This window comes from Melanerpes formicivorus, unplaced genomic scaffold, assembly GCF_026170545.1.
Source record: "Melanerpes formicivorus ecotype bairdi unplaced genomic scaffold, bMelFor1.0.p_v2 SCAF_182, whole genome shotgun sequence".
NCBI classification, from domain to species: Eukaryota; Metazoa; Chordata; class Aves; order Piciformes; family Picidae; genus Melanerpes; species Melanerpes formicivorus.
In genome coordinates, this window is record NW_027142534.1 from 479746 (window position 1) to 504513 (window position 24768).

Sequence of the window (24768 nt, forward strand, 5' to 3'; positions counted from 1 at the left end):
CAGAGCCAAGCCCCTCACAGCTCATCACTGATACTTCCCAGGGAAGATCCAATTCTCCTCTTCCTGCTTTGCCTCCAGAGGAGCAAAGGCAGCAGACTTTCTGTAGCTGTGACTCAAACCAGAGTGACCCTAACCTGGGGTTGGGAACCACCTGCAGCACCCAGGATGTCTCTGTCACTCCTGCTTTGGCAGCAGCTGCTTCTGAAGGAAGCCATTTCCCTGCTCCAAGCAAACTCTGCCCTTGGCCTTGGCTCCACTGAATGCTCTCTCTCAGCAGCTCAGACTCCCAAAGCTCAGAGTTCTTACCTGGCTTTACCACCAGCCTGGTCCCAGGGCCAAAGGCAACTTGGTAGCCACCCACACTGTGGTGTTTGCCATAGCAGAAACCTTGGCACTCTCCCAGCCACCCCAAGAGCACTGCCCAGGCAAATCCCTCACACACAGGCTCCCAGGGCTTCACCTCTCACCTCCATGCCCATTGCTTCCTCACCTCACCACAGCTCAGGTGCAGGGAGAGCTCACCTGGGGCAACCACAGCCTTGGTTCCACTTCCCCAGCTGGGCTTTCCCCATCCTGCAGCACCAGCACTGTGTGCCAGAGCCTTACAAGATGAGTGAAAGACTTCTGATGTTGTCTTTGCCCTAGGAAAGGTGACCCAGACACAAACAGCTCTGTGCACAGGGAGCTCCTGTGAAGGACAAAGAGTGTTGAGAGAGGAGAGCTGCACACTCACTGGGCTGGACACACACTCTGCTCCCTGAGCCCAAGGTCAGCTTGCCAAGGCCAGCTCCAGACCCACACAGCATTTCCTGCCATGACAAAAAGCCCAACCAGCCAGGCCAGAAGCTGCTCCTCTCCCCAAGCCTTTCTCCAGCCTGTCTGGGCTTGCAGGGGCAGTCACACAGTGGTGCTGCCTCCCCTCCTCCCCTCAGGGCGTTTGGGACTCTTGGGAACAGGCCCAGGGCCACTTTGTCCATCCCAGAGCAAGACAAGGGGCTTAGGGAGCAATCCCCCTTCCCTTAAAGCCAAGCCCATCACTGACTGGTCACACACAGGTGACCTAACCCCCAGCCAGGCTGCTCTGAGCCTGCCCCAGAAAGGCCTCAGAGAAAGCAGAGGGCAGAGGGCAGGGCTGCACTTGGGTGGCCTGAGAGTGAGCCTGGTGGCAGAGGCAGAGACAGGGCTGTAGGTGCCAGAGGCTGTGGTGGCACCGTGCTGCCTCCCTCAGCAAAAGCCTTCTCAGCCAGAGCTGGGCACCATCAGCTCCCCTGGGCACTGCTGACTGGCTCTGGGAGTCAGCCACATCCCCAGCTGCAGCCCTCCCCAGCCTGCCTGCAGCATCCAGAGCACCACTGACCCTCTGGGCAAATGCCTCTTGGGGAGCACTGCTGCAGCTGCTGAGCCACACCAGGGGATGTCCTTAAGGCCAGCATCCCACAGAGCCCTCTCCATCAGCCCTCAAACACCAGTGCCCCTCTGCTGCCTGCCCCTCTCTCGCTTCCTCCAGGCACCTGAGGGCATCTCTGAGGCTCTGCAGTGCACACTGCAGGACTCTGCACAAAGCAGAGAGAGGAGAGCTGCACACTCACCGGGCTGGACACACACTCTGCTCCCTGAGCCCAAGGCCAGCTTGCCAAAGCCACCTCCACACCCACAGAGCATTTCCTGCCATGACAAACAGCTCAAAACCTCTCCCCAGGCCTTTCCCCAAACACCTCTGCCCCTGGAGGGGGAACCAAAGGGTGATGTCCTCCTCTTCCTCACCTCACTGCAGCTCACTCCAACGGCAGAGAAGAGCCACAAGGCCATCCCAAAGTGCTGCTCAGAGCCTCTGCTCTGTGCCTCTGGAAGCCAGAGGACAGTCCCCAGCTCTGCTGAGTGCCCTTGGCTCTGACCAGGGAGAGCTCACCTGGGGCAACCACAACCTTGGTTCCACTTCCCCAGCTGAGTGGCTCCCAGGTTCCTCCAGCACTGTGTGCCAGAGCCTTACAAAATGAGCCTCTCCCTTCAGCCTCCTCCTCAGGAGGTGTTGGAGGCCTTGGCTCCATTCAGTCCTGGCTCTGCCTCTGAGGGAAGCTCTCAGTACCTCTCCAGACCTCCATGAGATCTCCTCCAGCCTCCCCTTGACCAATGCCATTGCCCTTGGTCAGCTGCACGGCAATAAGTGGATCTAAGTCACCTCAGGTGTCAGAGGTGGGAAGGGGACCCAGAGCAGGGTCAGAGTAAGCAGTGAAGCTCAGCTTCCCACCTATGGATTGCCAGAGCCAAACAGATATGTCAGAGGGAGCTCCAGCAACACACAGAGAGTGTTGAGAGAGGAGAGCTGCACACTCACCGGGCTGCACAGACACTCTGCTCCCTGAGCCAAAGCTCAGCTGGCCAAAGGCACCTCCAGACCCACACAGCATTTCCTGCCATGACAAAAAGCCCAACCAGCCAGGCCAGAAGCTGCTCCTCTGTAACCAGAAGCAGGACTAGCAGAGCAAAAGGCAGGAGAGTTTCCCCAGCAGAGACAAGAGCTGCATCTGTTGAGAATTGATGAGGACAAGGCAGTGTCCCTGCAGGCCTGGGAGGCTTCTGGGAACATGCAGCAGTGAGGAAGAGTTTGGGTAGGACTCCTCCCTGAGGTGCAGGAAGCCATCACTGAGGCATTTGCTGATTTGGAGGAGAACAACCACCCAGCACCCACTCCCCTCTCCTGGATGCTCTTTCTCTCTCCTCTCCCAAGGGCAATTAACACCAAGAGAGGAGGCCCAGGAACTGTTGATGATCAGAACTGCTCCAGAAGCTGCACTGAACTCCTCCAGGAAAGGCAGCATCCAGCTCCCAGTGAGACAGCAGAGTGCAGGCCTCAACCAGCTCTGGGGCTGGAGCTGGCTGTTTAGCCCTGGCACATCAGCCCTCACCTTCTGCACCTCTGGCTGCCAGCAGCAGGGAAGGACAATGAGACTGCAGTGACTGTCCCACAGGCAGGGCAGACTGCCCAGCACTGCTCCCCCAGGGCTTCCCCCTACCTGCTTTCACCTTCAGCTGTGTCCCACCTCCAAAGGTGACTTCCCAGCTGGATGCTGCATTCACACAGTGGCAGAGCCCCTAACACAAACCACAGAGAGCTTTTGGCCCAGACAAGGCTGTGCAGGGTTGCAAAGGGGCACAGCTCTCACCCTGCCACTCCAGACTGGGATGTCTCCCTGCCCCAAGCCTCTCTCTATCTCCATCTCTGGCAGACAGAAACCATTCTGAAACGTCTGCAGCAGGAGCTGAGCTCTCTTTGCACAGCACTCTGGAGGCTCCCTGGGCAGTTTGAAGGGCAGCAATTCTTTGCCCTGGTTAGGAGAGCAGGAGGGTCCCAGACTTGCATTTGGAACCAGAGTAAGTGCTGCAGAGGTACCTCAGCTCATCCTCAGCTTTGTGCCTTTCCCAGAGCTCAGTTTCCAGCTGTGCCTCAGGAAGCAGCCTCCAGACAGCAGCTACAAGAGAGAGAAGCCTCAGCCCTTAAAAGCACAGTGCAGGGAGAGCCAACTGCCACAGACCTGCACCCCTCTCATCCCAGTGGCACTTGTGCTGTCCCCTGCCCCAGACACCCCTGCTGGCTTTTCATTCTCTGCAGCTCGTGGCAGGGCTGCTGTGTCCTCATCCCCATCTGCAACAGGACCCAGCCACTGGCATGGAGTTTACTGAGCACTGTGGTGGACACTGCAGGACCTTAGAGAGAGGAGAGAGAGGAAGGCTGCACACTCACTGGGCTGGACACACACTCTGCTCCCTGAGCCGAAGGTCAGCTTGCCAAGGCCAGCTCCAGACCCACACAGCATTTCCTGCCATGACAAAAAGCCCAACCAGCCAGGCCAGAAGCTGCTCCTCTCCCCAGGCCTTTCTCCAGCCATGTCTGGCTTGGAGGGGCAGCAGAAGGTGATTGCCACTGCACAAAACAGGACACAGTGCTGTAGGAAGCCTCCACACAGGGCAGCTGGGACATGGCTGGAGGTCAGCTCTGGGGTCACTTAGGAGCCCTGGAGTCAAGCAGAGCCCCAGCCCCAGCCCCAGCCCCAGCCCCTCCTGAGCAGACAACTTTCCCCAGGCACCCAGCACTGCTGAGGCTGCAGCAGAGCAGCCTCCACTGCTGCACTTTGCTGCTCCAGGGCAGAAATGCAGCTGCAGTGTCAGTGCCAGACATCTTCTGGGGCTCTCAGCTGCAGCAGGGACCACAGATGAGATTCTGCTGCAAGCAGGAGCAGGAGCAGCTCAGCCTCACTTCAGCACAGCAAAGGACAACTACCAAGGGGCACAGCCAGCAGCAACCTACCCCAACCCTCACAGCTACACTTGGCCTTGGCACAACATGCCCAGCCCTGGGCAAGAGGCCTCAGGAGCCTGACCTGCTTCTGAGAGCAGCAACAGGAGCCCCTGGGACAGAGAGAGCCTTTGCCTGGGGAAATGCAGCACAGAGAGGAGGGGAAGGAGCAAGCTCAGGGAGGACTCTCTCAGGCTGCTCTGACACCAGAAGCCATTTGCTGGTACCCAGACTGTCCAGACAGAGGGACACAAAGGACTGGCCCTGGCTGGCTGGGCACAAGGAATGAGCACAACAGCTGTGGAACAGCAGAACCTGAACCCAGAGCAGGCATTCCCAGCCCCTGAGCTCCTCAGGGAACCAGGATCTGGTGCCTGAGGAGGCAGAGCTCACAGCTAAGCCACAGCTGAAGTATTTCCTGCACTGAATGCTCTCTCTCAGCAGCTCAGACTCCCAAAGCTCAGAGTTCTTACCTGGCTTTACCACCAGCCTGGTCCCAGGGCCAAAGGTAACTTGGTAGCCATCCACACTGTGGTGTTTGCCATAGCAGAAACCTTGGCACTCTCCCAGCCACCCCAAGAGCACTGCCCAGGCAAATCCCTCACACACAGGCTCCCAGGGCTTCACCTCTCACCTCCATGCCCATTGCTTCCTCCTCTTCCTCACCTCACCACAGCTCAGGTGCAGGGAGAGCTCACCTGGGGCAACCACAACCTTGGTTCCACTTCCCCAGCTGAGTGGCTCCCAGCTTCCTCCAGCACTGTGTGCCAGAGCCTTACAAAATGAGCCTCTTCCTCCAGCCTCCTCCTCAGCAGGTGTTGGAGGCCTTGGCTCCATTCAGTCCTGGCTCTGCCTCTGAGGGAAGCTCTCAGTACCTCTCCAGACCTCCATGAGATCTCCTCCAGCCTCCCCTTGACCAATGCCATTGCCCTTGGTCAGCTGCATGGCAATAAGTGGATCTAAGTCACCTCAGGTGTCAGAGGTGGGAGGTGACCCAGAGCAGGGTCAGAGTAAGCAGTGAAGCTCAGCTTCCCACCTATGGATTGCCAGAGCCAAACAAATATGTCAGAGGGAGCTCCAGCAACACACAGAGAGTGTTGAGAGAGGAGAGCTGCACACTCACCGGGCTGCACAGACACTCTGCTCCCTGAGCCAAAGCTCAGCTGATTGCTGCCAGAGCCACACAGCATTTCCTTCCATGACAAAAAGTTCCTCCAGACCCTTCAGAACCCTTGCTCAGCTCTGCCAGGGGTGGGATGGGCAGCAGAAGGGTGCAACAAGGTCAGAGCCACCTGGGCCAGGAGCAGAGGTTCACAGTCTGCTTGTGGACGTCCAGGGAAGCCATGGATTGTCACAGCTTGGGTGCCTGTGGGCCTCAAAGGCTCTGTGAGACCACCCTGCAGTGCCCACCTCAGTGCCACCCCAGCAACCCTTTCAAGAGAGGACTGACTGGAGCCTTGCCAGGGAGGTCTCTGGCAGGGGAGCAGGACCACTGAGGTTCACTCTTCACTGCCCAAGCTTTGCACCTCCCAGCCAAGAGGCTTCAGGAGCCTGGTCTGCTTCTGTGGAAGGCAGAGCAGCAGTGGGCAGGAGGAAGCTGAAGGAGCACATTCAGCAGCCTGGATCAGTCAAGCTCTCTGCTGCTGCCAGAGAAGGCAAAGCACAAAGCCCCCCAGATGGGAGCCATCTCCATCCACCTCACTCACACTGCTGCACGGACACACAACTGCTCCAAAGGCAGCAGGGAAAGGCTCTGGCACTTACTGGCATCTACCCTCAGCTGGGTGCCACCTCCAAAGACAGCTGGGCTGCCAGCATTGTTCACACAGTGTTGGACCCCACAACAAAAACTCTGTACCCACAGCTGCCCTGCTCTGCTTCCTTCCCCCACAGGCTGCAGGCTGCTGGCTGGGCACTTCCCTTCCAGCAGCCACCGCGGGGCATCCCTTCCAGCTCTGGCAGAGATGGCCCAGGGGAGCCTTGTCCCGCCTAGAGGAAAGGTGTGGGACTGTGCTCACCACCCCACTGCCAGCTCTCCATCCTCCCTGCAAGCAGAGCTCTGCCCTGGGCTCTCCTGCACCCTCTGCACACCTTCAGAAGGCCTCCTGGGCCCTGGCTGCTCTGTGCCACACACTCTGCACAGACACAGCAAAGCTCTGAGCCTCTGCAGAGCAGCTCCCAGCACAGCTCAGCTGCCCTTGCTCCCAGGGAGGGCTGTGACTCTCCTCTCCCCACTCCTTCAGGCTGGCTTTCTCCCCACCAGCTGTGTCCCTCTCCTGGAAGCAGCTTTCCAGGTGGCTGCTGGGACCACACCGTGGCCCATCCCTTACAGACCCCACGCTCAGCTCTGCCCCAGGGCACAGGACAGGGGTTGCCAGAGAGCAGGGGGGCACACGGGGAGGAGGCAGCTGGCACAGCCTCCCACTGGGTGTCCCAGACCATTGCTGCCCTGCCCAAAGGTCCCCTGCCAAGGCCTGGCTGTCCAGCCTGCCACGGCCAGGGCCAGCTGCACAGGCAGCCCACAGCTGGTGGGGAGGAGCCAGCTGCAGGCAGGAGCCAGCAGAGCATGGGATGAGCAGAGGAGGAGAAGGGAACTCAGCAGCTGCTGAGCTGTGGCAGGTGCTCAGACCTGGGCATTTCTCTCAGTCCTGGGCTCCTCTGTGCCCTTGCAAAGAGCTTTCTCCCAGACAAACCTCCTGCCCAGAGCCCTCCTCCCACAGCGGCTGGCGGCTTCCCCGCTCCCAGGGAGCGGACACAGGAAGGCCTCTCACAGTTTCACCCTGACACTGTGGCCTTGGACCTTTCTGGGCTGCCCTGCACAGGGCAGAAACAGCCTTGGCAGGACCCAGGAGGAGGCACAGGGAGCTCTGTCCCGGCTCCAGAGGGGCACCTGCAGGCACAGGCACTCACGGCACACACACCACCCCCCACCCCACCCCTCTCATCGCCACGGAGCAGGGCAGCCTTGGTCTGCCTGGCCAGGGCCTTGCCAGCCAGGTGAGAGGACTCTTCTCCAACAGCCCAGCAGCACAAGCTCAGCTGCTCCCTCCAACCACGATGCCATGGAAGGCTGCACTGCAGGCACTCTCAGAGCCTCTGAGGCAGGGAAGGCATTTCAGGGGTGCAGGGGGTAAAGCAAAGGGGGAACATAAAGCCCAGCACCACCAGCACCACTGCCAGAGAGCTGCATGGGGGAGGAAGGGCAAGCTGGGGATTCACTCACAGGGCTGCACAGACAGTCTGGTGCCTGAGCCAAAGCTCTGCTGGGAGCCAAAGCCAGAGCCCCACCGTGCTCCCTGCCCTCACAAAAACCCTGCGAGCCCCTTCTCAGGCAGCAGCTCTTCCCAAGCCTTCTCCCTGCACCCAGGCAAGAACAGCCCCTGTCTGTCTCTGTCTCCTGCTCTGACTTCTCTCTGTGGCCTCCAGCTGGCTACAGGCAGGAAGGAGGCAGGAGGAGAGAGCTTGGAGTGCAGAAGCAGCAGACCCCAACGTACCTGGCAGGACTTGCAGCTTCCTGCCTGGCCCCAGGTGCAGCCTCCCTGTGTTGCTGCTCACACAGTGCTCCACAGCCCAGCAAGAACCCAAGGCTCAGCCTCCCCTCTTCCCCTCTCTACCCTCCTGAGAGCCTCTTCCTCCAGCCTCCTCCTCAGGAGGTGTTGGAGGCCTTGGCTCCATTCAGTCCTGGCCCTGCCTCTGAGGGAAGCTCTCAGTACCTCTCTAGACCTCCATGAGATCTCCTCCAGCCTCCCCTTGACCAATGCCATTGCTCTTGGTCAGCTGCATGGCAATAAGTGGATCTAAGTCACCTCAGGTGTCAGAGGTGGGAGGTGACCCAGAGCAGGGTCAGAGTAAGCAGTGAAGCTCAGCTTCCCACCTATGGATTGCCAGAGCCAAACAAATATGTCAGAGGGAGCTCCAGCAACACACAGAGAGTGTTGAGAGAGGAGAGCTGCACACTCACCGGGCTGCACAGACACTCTGCTCCCTGAGCCAAAGCTCAGCTGCCTGCTGCCAGTGTCACACAGCATTTCCTTCCATGACAAAAAGCCCAACCAGGCAGGTCAGAAGCTCCACTTCTCCCCAAGCCTTTCTCCAGCCATGCCAAGGCTTGGAGGGGCAGCCAAAGGGCCAAGAGTGCTTCCACTGTTTATGAAAGCTCAGTGAGATGCAGTGGTGTAGGGCAGGGCAGCTGGGGACACCTGGCAATGAGCAGGACACCCCTTGGACTACCTGAGACACAGAAGAGTCACTTTGGACCAAGTTTCCACCTTCCCTGAAGCCAAGTCCATATTAGATATGGTCACACAGGCGACCTGACCCCCAGGCAGGTTGCTCTGAGCCAGCCCAACAAACACCTCTGGGGAAACCAAAAGCAGAGGGTCAGGGCTGCACTTACATGGCCTGGCAGTGAGCCTGGTTCCAGAGCCAAAGGCAGCTGCTGCAGTGCCACAGTGCTTCCTCTCCCAGCAAAAACCACCCCACTCCCTTCTCAGGCTGAGCTCCACTGGGCAGTGCTGACTGCCACTGAGGGTCAGCCACATCCCCAAGTGAAGCCCACTCCAGCCTGCCTGTGGGATCCAGAGCACCATTTGCCCTCTTGGGCAAACCACAGAATCCTAAAATGGTTTGGCTAGGAAGGGACTTTCAAGCTCCTCCAGCTCCAACCCCCTGCCATGGGCAGGGACTCCTCCACCAGCCCAGGTGGCTCAAGGTCCCATCCAGCCTGGCCCCAACACCTCCAGGGAGGGGACAGCCACAGCCTCTGTGGGCACCCTGTGCCAGAGTCTCCCCAGCCTCACTGTCACGAATTTCTTCCTAATCTCCAGTTTGTGAGCACTGCTGCAGCTGCTGAGCCACACCAGGGGATGTCCTTAAGTCCAGCATCCCACAGAGCCCTCTCCATCAGCCCTCAAACACCAGTGCTCCTCTGCTGCCTGCCCCTCTCTCGCTTCCTCCAGGCACCTGAGGGCATCTCTGAGGCTCTGCAGTGCACACTGCAGGACTTCTGGCAAAGGAGAGAAGCAAAGAGCCCAGCCCTGAGCTGCATGGGCAGTCTGGTCTCTCAGCCAGGTTTTGTAACAACTGATAGAGCTGCTTCCAAAGTATCTCATGGCCTAAAGGCCTTTAGCCAGAGCAGCCAGGAGCCAGGGAAATGAGCAGACTTGTGAGAGAAGCAGCCAAGAAAAAATAAGCAAAGGAAATGCAGAGAAAACCAGTTTAGGGTCCTGATTTTCCTGTGGTTTCAGCTGGAAATGAACCAAGCAGGGGACCCAGACCTCAACCCTAGACACCAGTTTCACCTTATCTTTTGGGCAAGCAGAAAACTCATCTCAGATCTCTTCCCCTGTAGGCCTAATCCTGCCTGACATGGAGCTTCCAGGGGACAGAGCTCACAGCAGAACAGCAGCAGGCCCTGAGCTGGTCACTCGCATCAGCCTGGCAGAGGAGTGACAGCCAAGCTCTGCTGTTCTTCCCCATGCCCTCCCTCCTTCCTCACTGAAAGCAGCTCTTCCCTCTGCGTTTTCAGGGACAAAAGCACAGAGGTGCTCTGGGGAGGTACCTGCTGGGCTTCAGCAGCAGCCTGGTTCCTCCTCCAGAGACAAACCTGCAGCATCCACACAGCAAAAGCTGCCTTACAACCCCCCTGCAGCTCTGCTCACTTCAGCTTCCACGGCAGGGGACTCCACTCACTGACAAAACTCAGTGTGCAGAATGCTTGTTAGATATCCCCACAAAGCTGGGGCTGCCTTCTGGGTTATCCTCTCCCATTCTCCTGGCAGGTTTCAGGTCAATACTTCTGACAGGTCAAGAAAGATGAAGTGCCCTGAGCATGAGATGCTTTGGCACAGCCAGGGGTAAGTTAAAACCTGCTCTGCAGGACACATCCAGGGAACACTTCCTTTCCAAGCTGTGGTTGGAAAGGGAAACAGCACCAGAAGCACTGCACTGCTCTGCCCTGAATGGTCTTGCAGGGGAAGAGGTAACAGAGCAGTCAGGGTGCCTGGCTAGGGCACTTGGTGCAGGGCTCACAGGAGCAGAGCTTCCACAGGCTCTTCTCTCTCTGTTAATTGATGGAATGGAATGGAATGGAATGGAATGGAATGGAATAGAATAGAATAGAATAGAATAGAATAGAATAGAATAGAATAGAATAGAATAGAATAGAATAGAATAGAATAGAATAGAATAGAATAGAACAGGACCAGGTTGGAAGAGACCTTCACGACCATTGTTTCATAGTTTCATTCAGGGTTGGAAGGGACCACAAGGATCATCCAGTTCCAACCCCCCTGCCATGGGCAGGGACACCCCACACTAGATCAGGCTGGACAGAGTCTCATCCAGCCTGCTCTTAAACACCCCCAGTGACAGGGCCTCAACCACCTCCCTGGACAACCCATTCCAGGGTTTCACCACTCTCATGGGGAAGAACCTCCTCCTCACATCTAGCCTGAATCTCCCCACCTCCAGCTTCATTCCATTCCCCCTAGTCCTATCACTACCTGAGATCCTGAGAAGTCCTTCCCCAGCCTTCCTGTAGGCCCCTTTCAGATACTGGAAGGCCACAATTAGGTCACCTGGGAGCCTTCTCTTCTGCAGACTGAACAGTCCCAACTCCTTCAGTCTGTCCTCATAGGAGAGGTGCTCCAGCCCTCTGATCATCCTTGTGGCCCTTCTCTGGACACGTTCCAGCACCTCCACATCCCTCTTGTAATAGGGGCTCCAGAACTGGACACAGTACTCCAGGTGGGGTCTCCCCAGGGCTGAGTAGAGGGGGAGGATCACCTCCCTCGACCTGCTGGCCACACTTCTCCTGATGCAGCCCAGGATCTGATTGGCTTTGTGGGCTGCAAGTGCACACTGAGAGCTCATGTTGAGCTTTTTGTCCACCAGCACCCCCAAGTCTCTCTCTTCAGGGCTACTTTCCAGCCAGTCACTGTCCAGCCTGTATTTGTGCCTGGGATTGCCTCGACCCAGATGCAGGACCCTGCACTTGCTCTTATTGAACTTCATGAGGTTGGCCTGTGCCCACCTCTCCAGCCTGTCAAGGTCCCTCTGGATGGCCTCCCTTCCCTCCAGCGTGTCTGCTGCACCACACAGCTTGGTGTCATCAGCAAACTTGCTGAGGGTGCACTCAATGCCACTGTCCATGTCCCCCACAAAGATGTTGAATAAGACAGGTCCCAGGACTGATCCCTGAGGGACTCCGCTTGTCCCTGGCCTCCACTGGGACATGGAGCCATTGACAGCCACTCTTTGGGTGCGGCCATCAAGCCAGTTCCTTATCCATCTAGTGGTCTACCCATCAAACCCATGTGTCACCAGTTTGGAGACCAGGATGTGTCCAACCTATCATCCAACACCACCTAATCAACTAACCCATGGCACCAAGCACCCCATCAAGTCTCCTCCTGAACACCTCCAGTGATGGTGACTCCACCACCTCCCCAGGCAGCCCATTCCAATGGGCAATCACTCTCTCTGTGTAGAACTTCCTCCTAACCTCCAGCCTAATCCTCCCCTGGCAGATCCTGAGACTGTGTCCTCTTGTTCTGGTGCTGGCTGCCTGGGAGGAGAGACCAACCTCTGCCTGTCTACAACCTCCCTTCAGGGAGTTGTAGAGAGCAATAAGGTCTCCCCTGAGCCTCCTCCAGGCTAATCAACCCCAGCTCCCTCAGCCTCTCCTCTCAGGGCTGTGCTCCAAACCCCTCACCAACTTTGTTGCCCTTCTCTGGACACCTTCCAGCAAGTCAACTTCCTTCCTAACCTGAGGGGCCCAGCAAAGTACCTTTTGTTACAGGACAGAGGCTTCCCAAGTCTCTGGAGAGTCATCTTCTGCTTTCTCTGTTCTTCACTTGTAATCCCACACATGGGTAGCCCTTAAGATGCTCTCCAGGAGGGATAAGCACAAGGAAAATCCATTCTTCTATGCTGTGCAATGGCTCTTTCTACCAAGGAAAGCCATGGAGCTGGAGCTTGAGGAATGAGAGCATCCTGTAGCTTGGGGAAGGTTTGCCACAGCTCTTCTGGCACTCCATGCTGCAGTTTTGCAGGGAGTCAAGCCCTTGCTTCCTTTATGTGAGTAGGAACTTGCACTGGAATCACTGGAGGGAGGGCTCCTCTGCCCGAGCAGCCTCTCTCCACAGGCTGCTGCTGCTGCCTCGACACTCCCTGTTCCAGCCACACTTCCATTTCAGCCCCAGGGGCAGCAGGTACCCAGCATCAGGATTCATGGATTCATAGAACAGTTTGGGTTGGAAGAGACCTTAAAGACCATCCAGTTCCAAGCCCCTGCCATGGGCAGGGACACCTCCCACCAGCCCAGGCTGCTCAAGGCCTCCTCCAGCCTGAACCCCCAGGGAGGAGGCAGCCCCAGCCTCCCCGGGCAGCCTGTGCCAGGGTCTCCCCACCCTCACTGTCGAGGATTTCTTCCTAATCTCCAGTCTCAATCTCCCCCTGCCCCAAGCTTCAATCCATTCCCTCTCATCCTATCCCTGCAAGCCCCTGTAAAGCTTACAAGCTTCCCTGCAAAGGCTGCTGTCAGCTCCAAGCACTGACTCTCCAGGTACTTCTCAAGGCTTGTTCAGATCAGGCACTTACCTGCTTTAATGCTGAGCCTTGTTCCTTGGCCAAAGTGCAGCTCAGCAGCAGCTCCTGAGCTCACACAGCACCACATTCCTTTGCAAAAACCCTTCCTGCCCCTCAGCCATGCACAGAACACACAACCAGCTCTGATGATTTCTGGAAAGGAACGACCCAAGCTGATCCTGTCCCAGAGTTGCTCAGCACAGCCAAGGAAATCCAGGCACAGCTGAAATCTCATCTGAGCATTTCCATTGTGTGAGCTACCTGGAGAGAGAAAAGTCCTGCAGGCTAACTGCAAGCCTTTGGTCTTTGCTCCTCACCAAGAGCTCAGATCTTACATTCAGACTAAAATAGAATGGAGAGAGAGAACTTTGCCCTTGCAGCCAGATAATTAACTGTACTCCTAATGAATTCCTGTGATGGTTGTGCACATCTCAGCCATTCACAGCAGTTCTACACCCATGCCGGTGGGGGATGCCACCACCCCTCCTCATGTGAGGATTTCAGAGCTGCAACGATGAGGATGTCATGAGCACAGCCCTGTGCAGTCCTCCCTGCTGCAGGAGTCACACCCTGCATTTTGAACAGCATCAGGACCAAACCCTTGGAAAGAGCAAATGCAGCAGGAGCAGCTTCACCTATGGATCCAAGGGGAAAGCTGCAGAAGCATCCTTCTGCTCCAAAGCACAGCTCAGGCATTCACAGCATCACAGAACGTTAGGGGTTGGAAGGGACCTCCAGAGCTCATCCAGCCCAACCCCCTGCCTGAGCAGGGTCACCCAGGGCAGGGCACACAGAACACATCCAGGAGGATTTGGAATCTCCAGAGCAGGAGACTCCACAACCTCTCTGGGCAGCCTGCTCCAGGGCTCTGTACCCTCACAGGGACAAAGTTTCCCCTTCTAGTCCCCTGGCACCTCCTCTGCTCCAGCTTGCTCCCAGTGCCCCTTGTGCTGTCCTTGGACATCCCTGAGCAGAGCCTGGCTCCAGCCCTGCACAGATTTATCCCCAGCACTGAGGGCAGCCCTCAGGCTGCTCTGCTCCCAGCTCCCAGCCCCAGCTCCCTCAGCTGTGCTCACAGGAGATGTTCCACTGCCTGCAGCAGCTCTGTGCCTCGGGACTGGACTCTCTCAAGCAGTTCCCTGAGGTCCTTCTTTAACTGGGTGGTCCAGAGCTGGGCACAACCTTTACTGAACTTTTATATAACAGACAGGAAAGCCAAGTGCCAGATTCCTGCAGAATTTGAGAGTGCAGCACAGAACAAAGGCACTCTGCAGGCTGCCATCAGGGACCAATCCCTTCAGCTGGCTGCACTTCCAGAGTAGCTTTGGAAGACTCCAGATCTTTTTATTTTCTTTAATTCAGAGCAAGAGGAACTCTCCCCTCAGACTCTGCTTTCCAGGTCGAGGCAATCCCAGGCACAAATACAGGCTGGGCAGTGACTGGCTGGAGAGTAGCCCTGAGGAGAGAGACTTGGGGGTGCTGGTGGACAAGAAGCTCAACATGAGCTCTCAGTGTGCACTTGCAGCCCGCAAAGCCAATCAGATCCTGGGCTGCATCAGGAGAAGTGTGGCCAGCAGGGCAAGGGAGGTGATCCTCCCCCTCTGCTCAGCCCTGGTGAGACCCCACCTGGAGCACTGTGTCCAGTTCTGGAGCCCCTATTACAAGAGGGATGTGGAGGTGCTGGAAGGTGTCCAGAGAAGGGCCACAAGGATGATCAGAGGGCTTGGAGCACCTCTCCTATGAGGACAGACTGAAGGAGTTGGGGCTGTTCAGTCTGCAGAAGAGAAGGCTCCCAGGTGACCTCATTGTGGCCTTCCAGTATCTGAAGGGGGCCTACAGGAAGGCTGGGGAGGGACTTCTCAGGATATCAGGTAGTGATAGGACTAGGGGGAATGGAATGAAGCTGGAGGTGGGGAGATTCAGGCTGGAGGTGAGGAGGAAGTTCTTCCCCATGAGAGTGGTGAAGCCCTGGAATGGGTTGTCCAGGGAGGTGGTCGGGGCCCCTTCCCTGGAGGTGTTTAAGCCCAGGCTGGCTGAGGCTCTGGCCAGGCTGATCTAGTGTGGGGTGTCCCTGCCCATGGCAGGGGGGTTGGAACTGGATGATCCTTGTGGTCCCTTCCAACCCTGAATGAAACTATGAAACTATGAAGTTTCACCACCTTAGCCTACCCCAGGACCTCTGCCCTTCAACCAGCTTCAGAAGAACACTTTAGGAACTTTTCTTTCTTGGAGAAAACAAACTCCTTAGAGCAAACTGCTTCCTGCCCCTGGCTCTGTGTCCTGTGGCTTACACTCAGCTCTCAGTTTCTCTCCCACGGGAGTTTTCTTTTCTTCAAAGCCAGACAGATCTCCACACCTTGAAGAGGATGAGCAGAAACAGGTTAAAAAAGCTGAGTGTTGTTATCCAGACAACACCTCCTTGGTGTCAGGACTCTGTGCCCTGGAGCAGGCTGCCCAGAGAGGTTGTGGAGTCTCCTCCGGAGAGAGTCCAAACCCTCCCGGCTGTGTTCCTGGGTGGCCTGCCCTGGGTGCCCCTGCTCTGGCAGGGGGCTGGACTGGATGAGCTCTGGAGGTCCCACAACTGTCCTGCCTGAGAGTCTTCTACAGCAATCATCTCTGCAGCCTGAACATAAGGATTTCTTGACTAAAAGAATCCTAGTGAAGAGTGAATCTTAGTGAGTCTCCCTAGGGAAAAGTGCCTTTCATGGTAGAACCTGGGGGGAAAAACCCCAAACCCAAACCAACCCCAAACCAAACCAAACCAAACCCAAACCCAAAGCCTGCCTAGAGATATTTCATGGGGGGTGCTGCCTGGGCTGGTTTCCCTCCTTTCCTCCTCAGATATTTTCTTTAAGCCAAAACTGCAAACTGGAAATTTGTTTCCTATTCTCCTGTTCTGATTTCTTTCTTTTAAGTGAAAAGAAAATGGATTTCCCTGTCCTGATGTCTCCCCCAGGGCTCTCTGCCTCTCCACAGCAGCACAAATGACCATTTGCTCTGGGGTATGCTACAGACAGTGAAGTCAAACAGCCTGGCAGAACAGGATAGCATTGGAATTAGCTGGAATGAGCACTGGAAGGGTTATGTCTGAAAGGGAAGTCTACTTCCAAACTTCCAATTACTTCTTCATTGCTCAGTTTGGCAGCAGCTTTGAACAGGCACTGCTGCGGTCTCACAATAGGTAGGAAGGGAGCAGCTGCTTGACTCAGCCCCTGGCAAGGTATTGTCCTGGCAATGAAAGCCTAAGGCTGAAGGCCTGGAGCACAAACTCCATTTCCAAAGCACCTCACTGGGACTGGAAGGGCAGAGCAGAATCTGACAGTCTCAAACCCAATCTGATTCACACTGCTGCTGGCTTCCAGCTGAAGTGTGCAGAGGCTCTGGGAGAACTTAGCTATGAGCAAAGCTATACCTGAAGGGTGGCTGTCAGGAGGACGCAGCCAGGCTCTTTTCAGTGTTACCCAGTGGCAGGATAAAGGCCACTGGATGGAAACTCAATCACAGGACATTCCACCTCAGCAGGAGATGGAGTGTAACCAGTAAAACTGGTTTGAGATGGGGGGGTCAGTCTTGGAGACAGGAGTTAGGTTGTCAGCCTTTGGAGATGAGATTCTTCACTTCTCACTTACTTGGAGTTACAGCAACTCTTGTTCCTTGCCCAAAGGATAGCTTCTCAAGGGTTCCTGTACTGACACAGCCAGCAAGTGCTTTACAAAAACCACCCAGGGACACTCAGCTGCCTTCTTAACTCCTCCTGTCCTGCAAGGGAAGCCAACTGCATCAGCAGTGTTCAGTCCGTTTCTGAAGCAGGCTCAGGGCTTAACCAAAGACACTGCGCTCAGCCTGTGGTACTGAACTCTCTGCATCCCTCTCCTTTCTTCCCACTGTCAACTGGGAGCTGGTTCCTTTCCCCAGGGAGTAATTATCAGTCCATCTGATCTAAACCTCTACTTTCCACCATGAAAACCTTTATCAGAGCATTCTTCACTAGGAAGAAACCAGCTGCTCTTACCATCAGTTTGTGTCTGCTCCCGAAGGTGAATTACCAGCTGCAGGCAGAGCTCACACCCAGGGTACATAGTATCATAGTATCATAGTTTCAGTCAGGGTTGGAAGGGACCATAAGGATCATCTAGTTCCAACTCCCCTGCCATGGGCAGGGACACCCCACACTAGATCAGCCTGGACAGAGCCTCATCCAGCCTGGGCTTAAACACCTCCAGGGACAGGGCCTCAACCACCTCCCTGAACAACCCATTCCAGGGTCTCACCACTCTCATGGGGAAGAACTTCCTCCTCACATCCAGCCTGAATCTCCCCACCTCCAGCTTCATTCCATAATGCAGTAACTCAGTAACTCAGGCTTTAATCAACTTCGTTTGTAGTGGTACCTCATGTGCTGGCACACAAACATCAGCTCTGGCTCAAAATCCAGCTGTAGCTGCTCCACTGAACCTTGCCAGAAGATGCTGCAGCACACTGCTGCTGCTCCTGGGGCAGAGCCGAGCACAGAAGCAGCAGCAGTACTGAGCTACCGCAGGTGAGATGAAATCTGCTTTTTGCCTCACTTTTTGTAAGCAAATAAAGGAGGTTAAGTTCTTAACTGCTCCTATCAAAGAGCTGATTGCCTGCCTGGGAACAAACACCTGTGCTGAAAATCCTGATGCTGGCTGAACACTGGACAAGGCCACCAAATCACTAAGATAAATCATTGCTGGAGGCTAAAGGCCCTCAGAAATCTTGTTCAGAGGTCAGGAGCCTCAGGCAAGGACATTGATGGATTCTTCACAGCCTTCGGTGTTCTGCTTATACAACCTCAGTTACAGGTAAATGGAAAGGCAAAGTGCTGAAATATCCCAAGCTAAGTCCTCATTTGTCATTCATCATCTCCAGTCTGGAAACTGAGAATAAAGCAAACATGCAAATCATCAGTGGCTGTGAGGAAATGGGGTTGGACCTTTGTGGCCCACACCTGCATGCATGCTGTCCTCAGAAACCCAGGCACTTGCTTCCCAAAGCCTTTCACACTTCCTCCAGGCTTCCATGGGTTGCTTCTAAGTGCACTGCTCCGCCAGGAGTAAGCTCCTGATTGCCAGCACCAAAGCTACACCAGAGCAGAGCTTTGCAAAACGCTGGCCAGGGAAGGCTTTGATCCCTGGCCGATGTTCTCCCTGCTTATTAAATGGTATTTCAGCTTCTGATTGATTGTGAGCAACAGAAACCTTCACAACAGAAACCTTCACTTAAGAAACTGCCACTCTGCACTTCTCACTTGTTCAAGGAAACTCCATGTCTTGAGACAGACCAGAAATGGATCCTGCACGTGTGAGTGATCCAAACTCGGCAGAGATGTCCTAGTGTCCCTCAGTGATCAGGAGGAAAGCACAGGCATTTCCCAACCACAGTTCTCAGCCTGAAGACATGAACTCTAAAAGAAATAGACCTCAAACCCTCGTGATGAAGACAGAAGCAAATTCAGCTTGGCCTACGGATTGGACCTTGAATGGCTTGAGGGCAAACCTGTGCTGACGAGTCTGGCAGTTGCAAGGTGAATGCTGACTGTGGGAGCACAGATAATTAGGAAGTTAGAATAAACATCTCTTTATTAGAATAGAATAAACCAAACCAGGTTGGAAGAGACCTTCAAGATCATCGTGTCCAACCCATCAACCAATCCAGCCCACCCAAACAGCTAACCCATGGCACCAAGCACCCCATCAAGTCTCCTTCTGAACACCTTCAATGACGGCGACTCCACCACCTCCCCGGGCAGCCCATTCCATAGCGCAATCTCTCTTTCTGTATAGAACTTCTTCCTAACATCCAACCTGAACCTCCCCTGGTGCAGCCTGAGACTGTGTCCTCTTGTTCTGGTACTGAACATCAAGAGAGGAAATTATCCTTCAGTTCCTGAATGCCAAAGCTCCTCCCAGCAGCATCAAGCTCAGCTCTTGAGATGATAATTGTAGCACTTACTTGAACGAACTCTCAGCCTTGCCAGCCTCCCAAAAGTCAGCTTCTCGTAGAGCCCCTCGTAGAAACACAGTGGCAAAGAGCTTTACCAAAAGTGCTGGCAGCACCTTTTGCCTCAAAGGAAAGGGTTAACTTTGAAGTGCAGACACAGAGCTCCAGGGCTGTTTCTTCTCAAGCTCCCTAGATCAAAAGCCTGCTAAAAGTTCTCATGACAGTTAGCTCCCAGGCATCCCACTGCTGTGGGATCCCACCTCACCCAGCTCATACCCCCACAGGGCAGGTTGGGATTGCATCCTTCTGTCATAACAGCAAGTGTAGAAGTCAATTGAGTCACTGTAACCATGGAGCTGGGTAAGAAAAAGCAAGACAGGGGTGGGAATTTTCTACAGCACTGCCTCCATCCAGCTCAGTGCTTAACCCAGCTTACAGCAGCCTGGACACTGAGGGACCTCACATCAGAGCTCTCTAAACGCCTCACCCAATGGAGCATCTCTTCCAGAAAGGAGAGAAGGTCACATGCAGACACACAGCACAATGGCTGTGCTTGGCAGAGACCTCTGGGGGTGCTACAGCATCAGTGTAGCGTTGTTGGAGCCTGAGCAGTTCCAGTTCCGTTTCCTTCTAAAGAACACTGGCATTGTCAGCACCCCAGGTGTTGAACAAACAGTGCTGTCAATGGCCTGGAAATTAGGACTCTGATCAACAAATGAAAATCATGGTTTGAAGTAAGAGTTTTCAGGAACTAATTTTGTGAGGTATCATAGTATCATAGTATCAGTCAGGGTTGGAAGGGACCACAAGGATCATCTAGTTCCAACCCCCCTGCCATGGGCAGGGACACCCCACACTAGATCAGCCTGGCCAGAGCCTCATCCAGCCTGGGCTTAAACACCTCCAGGGACGGGGCCTCAACCACCTCCCTGGACAACCCATTCCAGGGCTTCACCACTCTCATGGGGAAGAACCTCCTCCTCACATCCAGCCTGAATCTCCCCACCTCCAGCTTCATTCCATTCCCCCTAGTCCTATCACTAACTGAGATCCTGAGCAGTCCCTCCCCAGCCTTCCTGTAGGCTCCCTTCAGATACTGGAAGGCCACAATTAGGTCACCTGGGAGCCTTCTCTTCTGCAGACTGAACAGCCCCATCTCCTTCAGTCTGTCCTCACAGGAGAGGTGCTCCAGCCCTCTGATCATCCTTGTGGCCCTGCTCTGGACATGCTCCAGCACCTCCACATCCCTCTTGTAATAGGGGCTCCAGAACTGGACACAGTACTCCAGGTGGGGTCTCACCAGGGCTGAGTAGAGGGGGAGGATCACCTCCCTCGACCTGCTGGCCACACTTCTCCTGCTGCAGCCCAGGATCTGATTGGCTTTGCAGGCTGCAAGTGCACACTGAGAGCTCATGTTGAGCTTCTCGTCCACCAGCACCCCCAAGTCTCTAAGCAAATGAAAATGTCAGATATCATAAAGAAGGATAGGAAACCCTGAAGTACAGAAGAACTCTTTGTGTTTCCAGGCTGCAAATTAAAGATTGAGAGGAGTAAATATAGTCCAAGCCCCCTGCCAGAGCAGAGGTCCCCAGAGCAGGTCACACAGGAACACATCCAGGTGGGTTTGGAAAGTCTCCAGAGAAGACTCTACAACCTCTCTGGGCAGCCTGCTCCAGGGTTCCAGCACCCTCACCATACAGAAGTGTCTCCTCATGTTGAGTTGGAACCTCCTGGGTTCCAGCTTCTACCTGCTGTTCCTTGTCCTATCCCTGGGCACCAGTACTAAGAGCTCAGCACCTTCATCCTGACCCCCAGCCCTCACATACTGATAGACATTGATCAGATCCCTTTCAGCCTTCTCTTCTCCACACTAAACAGCCCCAGGGCTCTCAGTCTTTCTTCATGGCAGAGATGTTCCAGTCCCTTCATCACCCTTGTAGCTCTCCATTGGACTCTCTGCAGCAGGTCTGTGTCTCTCTTGAACTGGGAAGCCCCAAACTGGACACAGGATTGCAGGTGTGGTCTCACTGGGGCAGAGCAGAGCGGGAGGAGAACCTCCCTAGACCTGCTGGCCATACTTTGCTTGATGCAACCCAGGATACTATTGGCCTTCTTAGCCATGATGGCGCATTGCTGTCCCATGGAGACACTCCTGCTGGAGTCCAGAGGAGGCCACAGAGATGCTCAGAGGGCTGGAGAACCTCTCTTGTGGGGACAGACTGGGAGAGTTGGGGCTGTTGAGCCTGGAGGAGAGAAGGCTGAAGGGAGACCTTAGAGCTGCATTTCAGTATCTGCAGGGGAGCTACAGGCAGGCTTGGGAGGGACTGCTCAGAAAGGCTGTGAGGATAGGATGAGAGGCAATGGTTTGAAACTGCAGCAGGGCAGATTTAGGTTGGGCATTAGGAGGAAGTTCTGCACAATGAGGGTGGTGAAATACTGAACAGGTTGCCAGGGATGTGGCTGAGGCTCTGTCCCTGGAGACATTGAAGATCAGACCTGACGTGCCAGTGCAATCTGTGGCTCTGTGCTGGGCCTTGGTCCTCTCATAGTGAAGAAACCACTCTGCAGAACACTTCACAATTCAAGCAGCAGAACTTCACCAGAAGAGCACAGCTGCTGAGTGCATCTCATCTGTAGCCTTCCTGCATGCAACAACTTGCCCTACACTTTCTGTATCACCTTGGCACTTGATCCATCTTCTTATCAGCTGCTTCAGTGCCTGAGGCCAGAGAGTCTGCCCTGCATTCCTCAGTGCTCCAGACTTCCTCCTTGTTTAGCAAGACATCCGCACCTCTGGAAGGCTCTTGTCTGCTTTAGACACACCAGTTTGTTGGGGCTCAGATGTGCCTCTTCACCCTCACAAGACATCTTTCCTACAGCTTAGGAGACTCTGACCTCCTTGAGTACCTTTCACTTTAAAGCTTCCTAATGAATGTCAAGGGCAGAGCTGCAAATGTTTCCTGTACTCTGCTCCATTTCTTCTGTTCCAAGTCACAACTCCACAACTGCTTGAGAGAGTCCAGCTCAGAGGCACAGAGCTGCTGCAGGCAGTGGAACATCTCCTGTGAGGCCAGGCTGAGGGAGCTGGGGCTGGGAGCTGGGAGCAGAGCAGCCTGAGGGCTGCCCTCAGTGCTGGGGATAAATCTGTACAGGGCTGGAGCCAGGCTCTGCTCAGGGATGTCCAAGGACAGCACAAGGGGCACTGGGAGCAAGCTGGAGCAGAGGAGGTGCCAGGGGAACAGAAGGGAAAACTTTGTCCCAGTGAGGGTGCAGAGCCCTGGAGCAGGCTGCCCAGAGAGGTTGTGGAGTCTCCTGCTCTGGAGATTCCAAATCCTCCTGGATGTGCTCTGTGTGCCCTGCCCTGGGTGATCCTGCTCTGGCAGGGGGTTCAACCCCTACCATTCTGTGATTCTCTGGTTCTCACTTCAACTATTCATCTTCTCTGACCTGCATGTTCCTGACGCTGGACTTTCTAAAGCTCCTGGTTCCCAGACCGAGGGTTCCCACCTGCCCCTGCTGGCAAGGCAAGAAGGCAAACGAAGAGCCATGAGCTGGGCGGAGACAGCTCCTGCTGCGGGGGTTGGGCTGACCTAGTTCCCAGCTTCCCTCACTCAGATGTGCTGAGCACAATCAACACTTTCACCGGCAGGTAGCAGGAGAGATCAAGGGAAGAAACTCACTTTTCCATTCACCTCCCCTATGCTATCAGGAACGTTCTAGTGTTTCTGAGGCAGCAGAACAGAGAGCTCAGACCATGCCCTGCAGAAGGCAGGAATGGCTTTATTTTATTGCATTTTTAATGCTGCTCCAGACAGCAGAAGGATTCAGCTATGTAGCACTGGCTGTTCTCAACGCTGTGGTGCTGCTCAAAGCAGTGTCAGCACATGGCCAGTTTGCCTTCTTTGCCAAACCCTACCAGAGGTTGTGTGACCAGAACCTGCTTTGCCATCTCGGTTACAAGGCTGAACTGAAGAGAATATACTGATGGAATTTGATGTTACAAAGTTAAAAGTTCCAGCAAGTGTGGGGGCTGCTCTCAGTCCCTTTCGAGTCCATTGGTGATCGTCATGGCAAATGCAGCCCCTGCACAGGACACCAGCACAAGCAGGAGTGGCCAGAGGCACTGCTCTCAGCCCCAGCTGGGGCTTGCAGTGGTAGCACAGAGCCACCTTACATCCTGACTCATTTGCAAAGCAGCTAACAGCAAACCTCCCTCTCCTCCTTCGGCACAAAAGTGTTAAGCAAGCCCTAAGACAGGCTGCTGTGAGACCCCACCTGCAGCACTGCCTCCAGTTCTGGGGCCCCCAGCACAAGAAGGACCTGGAGCTGCTGGAGAGGCTCTGGAGGAGCTCACAAAGATAATCAGAGGGTTGAAGAGCCTCCCCTATGGGGACAGGCTGGGAGAGCTGGGGCTGTTCAGCCTGCAGAAGAGAAGGCTCTGGGGAGGCCTTCGAGAAGCCTCCCAGTACCTGGAGGGGGCCTGCAAGAAAGCCAGGAAGGGACTTTTTACAGGATGAGAGGGAACAGATTGAAACCTGAGGAGGGGAGATTGAAACCTGAGGAGGGGAGATTGAGACTGGAGATGAGGAAGAAGTTGTTGAGAGTGAGGGTGGGAAGGCACTGGAACCGGTTGCCCAGGGAGGCTGTGGCTGTCTCCTCCCTGGAGGTGTTCAAGGCCAGGCTGGATGAGGCCTTGAGCAGCCTGGGCTGGTCCCTGCCCATGGGAGTGGGTTGGAACTGGATGTTCTTTAAAATGTCTTCCAACCCAACCCACTGTGTGAATGAATCTATGTTGTGCTGTACACACAAACAGCCTAAAGACTTGAGGGTGTTCCAGCCCTAGGGGACATGGAGCATCACAGGAACAAGGGGTCAGAAACAAGGTCTTCAGCAAGGGTGAGACTGAGCCTCCATAGAGAATAGTTTGGGTTGGAAAGGACCTTTAAAGGTCATCTAGGCCAACCCCTCCTGCAGTCAGCAGGTTCATCTTCAACTATGTCAGGTTGCTCAGAGCCCAACCAACATGACCTCGAATGCTGGACAGCTATGGGTCATGCACTGCCTCTCTGCACAGCCTGCTCCAGTGTTTTGCCACCCTCAGTGTAAAATGCTTTGGTGTCTGCACATCCACAGGGCTGAGCTGGAAGGTAGTTGGAGGAAGTGTTTGTGTTGTAGCAGTCTGCCAGGGAATGCAGACCTCTGTGTGGCACTGGGGGCTGGTTCAGCACTTTTCTCTGGCAGCCTCCATCCAGAGATGTGGATAGCAACCCCCTGTCAGTGACACTGTTATTGGCTCTGAGAAAGCCAAGAGCTAAAGGAATGAGAAAGGAAAGGTAGCTGCACACATTTGTATGTTTGTTCCTCAGGCTGTTTTTAACACTCTCTGCCACTGGAGAGCGTTGTCACCGCTGGGACTGCTCAGCATGCAGCACACGCAGGTGCTGGCACTCTGAGAGCCACAGCTTTGATGTACTGCAGGTGAGTGTTTGCCTGCAAGCACTTTCACAGCCTTGGGTTGGAAGGGCCCCTCAAAGGTCACCTTGTCCATCCCCTCTGCAGGCAGCAGGCACACCTCCAGCTAGAGCTGGCTGCCCAGGGCCACACCAAGGCTGCTGTTGAATGTCTCTGGGCTCAGGGCCTCAACCACATCCCTGGGCAGCCTGTTCCAGTGTCTCACCAGCCTCACTGTGCAGAACTTCCTCCTGATGCCCAGCCTAACTCTGCCCTGCTCCAGTTCCAAACCATTGCCACTCGTCCTGTCCCCACAGCCCCTTCTGAACAGTTCCTCCCCAGCCTGCCTGGAGCTCCCCTTCAGGTATTCAAACACAGCTCAAAAGTCTCCCCAGAGCTTTCTCTTCTCCAGGCTGAACAGGAGCTTGCAGGAGCCACTCTTGCCACCGTGGCTCAGAAACATTGTGTTG

At 55.2% G+C, this 24768-nt stretch overlaps 1 protein-coding gene across 2 annotated transcripts in view; it reads right to left on the reverse strand.

Moving 5' to 3' along the window:
- LOC137457527 (M1-specific T cell receptor alpha chain-like) overlaps positions 1 to 24768 on the reverse strand; it is a 99338-nt gene that overhangs the window by 14643 nt on the left and 59927 nt on the right. Inside the window, exons 3-4 of one of the 2 annotated variants that reach the window (XM_068169396.1) lie at positions 6157 to 6175; positions 5418 to 5464 (exon numbers count right to left, since the gene is read on the reverse strand). The exons of the other annotated variant lie outside the window; for it this stretch is intronic. Of the exons in view, the coding sequence (XP_068025497.1) occupies positions 5418 to 5464; positions 6157 to 6175 (66 nt within the window). The remainder of the gene's footprint in view (positions 1 to 5417; positions 5465 to 6156; positions 6176 to 24768) is intronic. 2 annotated transcript variants of the gene reach the window in all.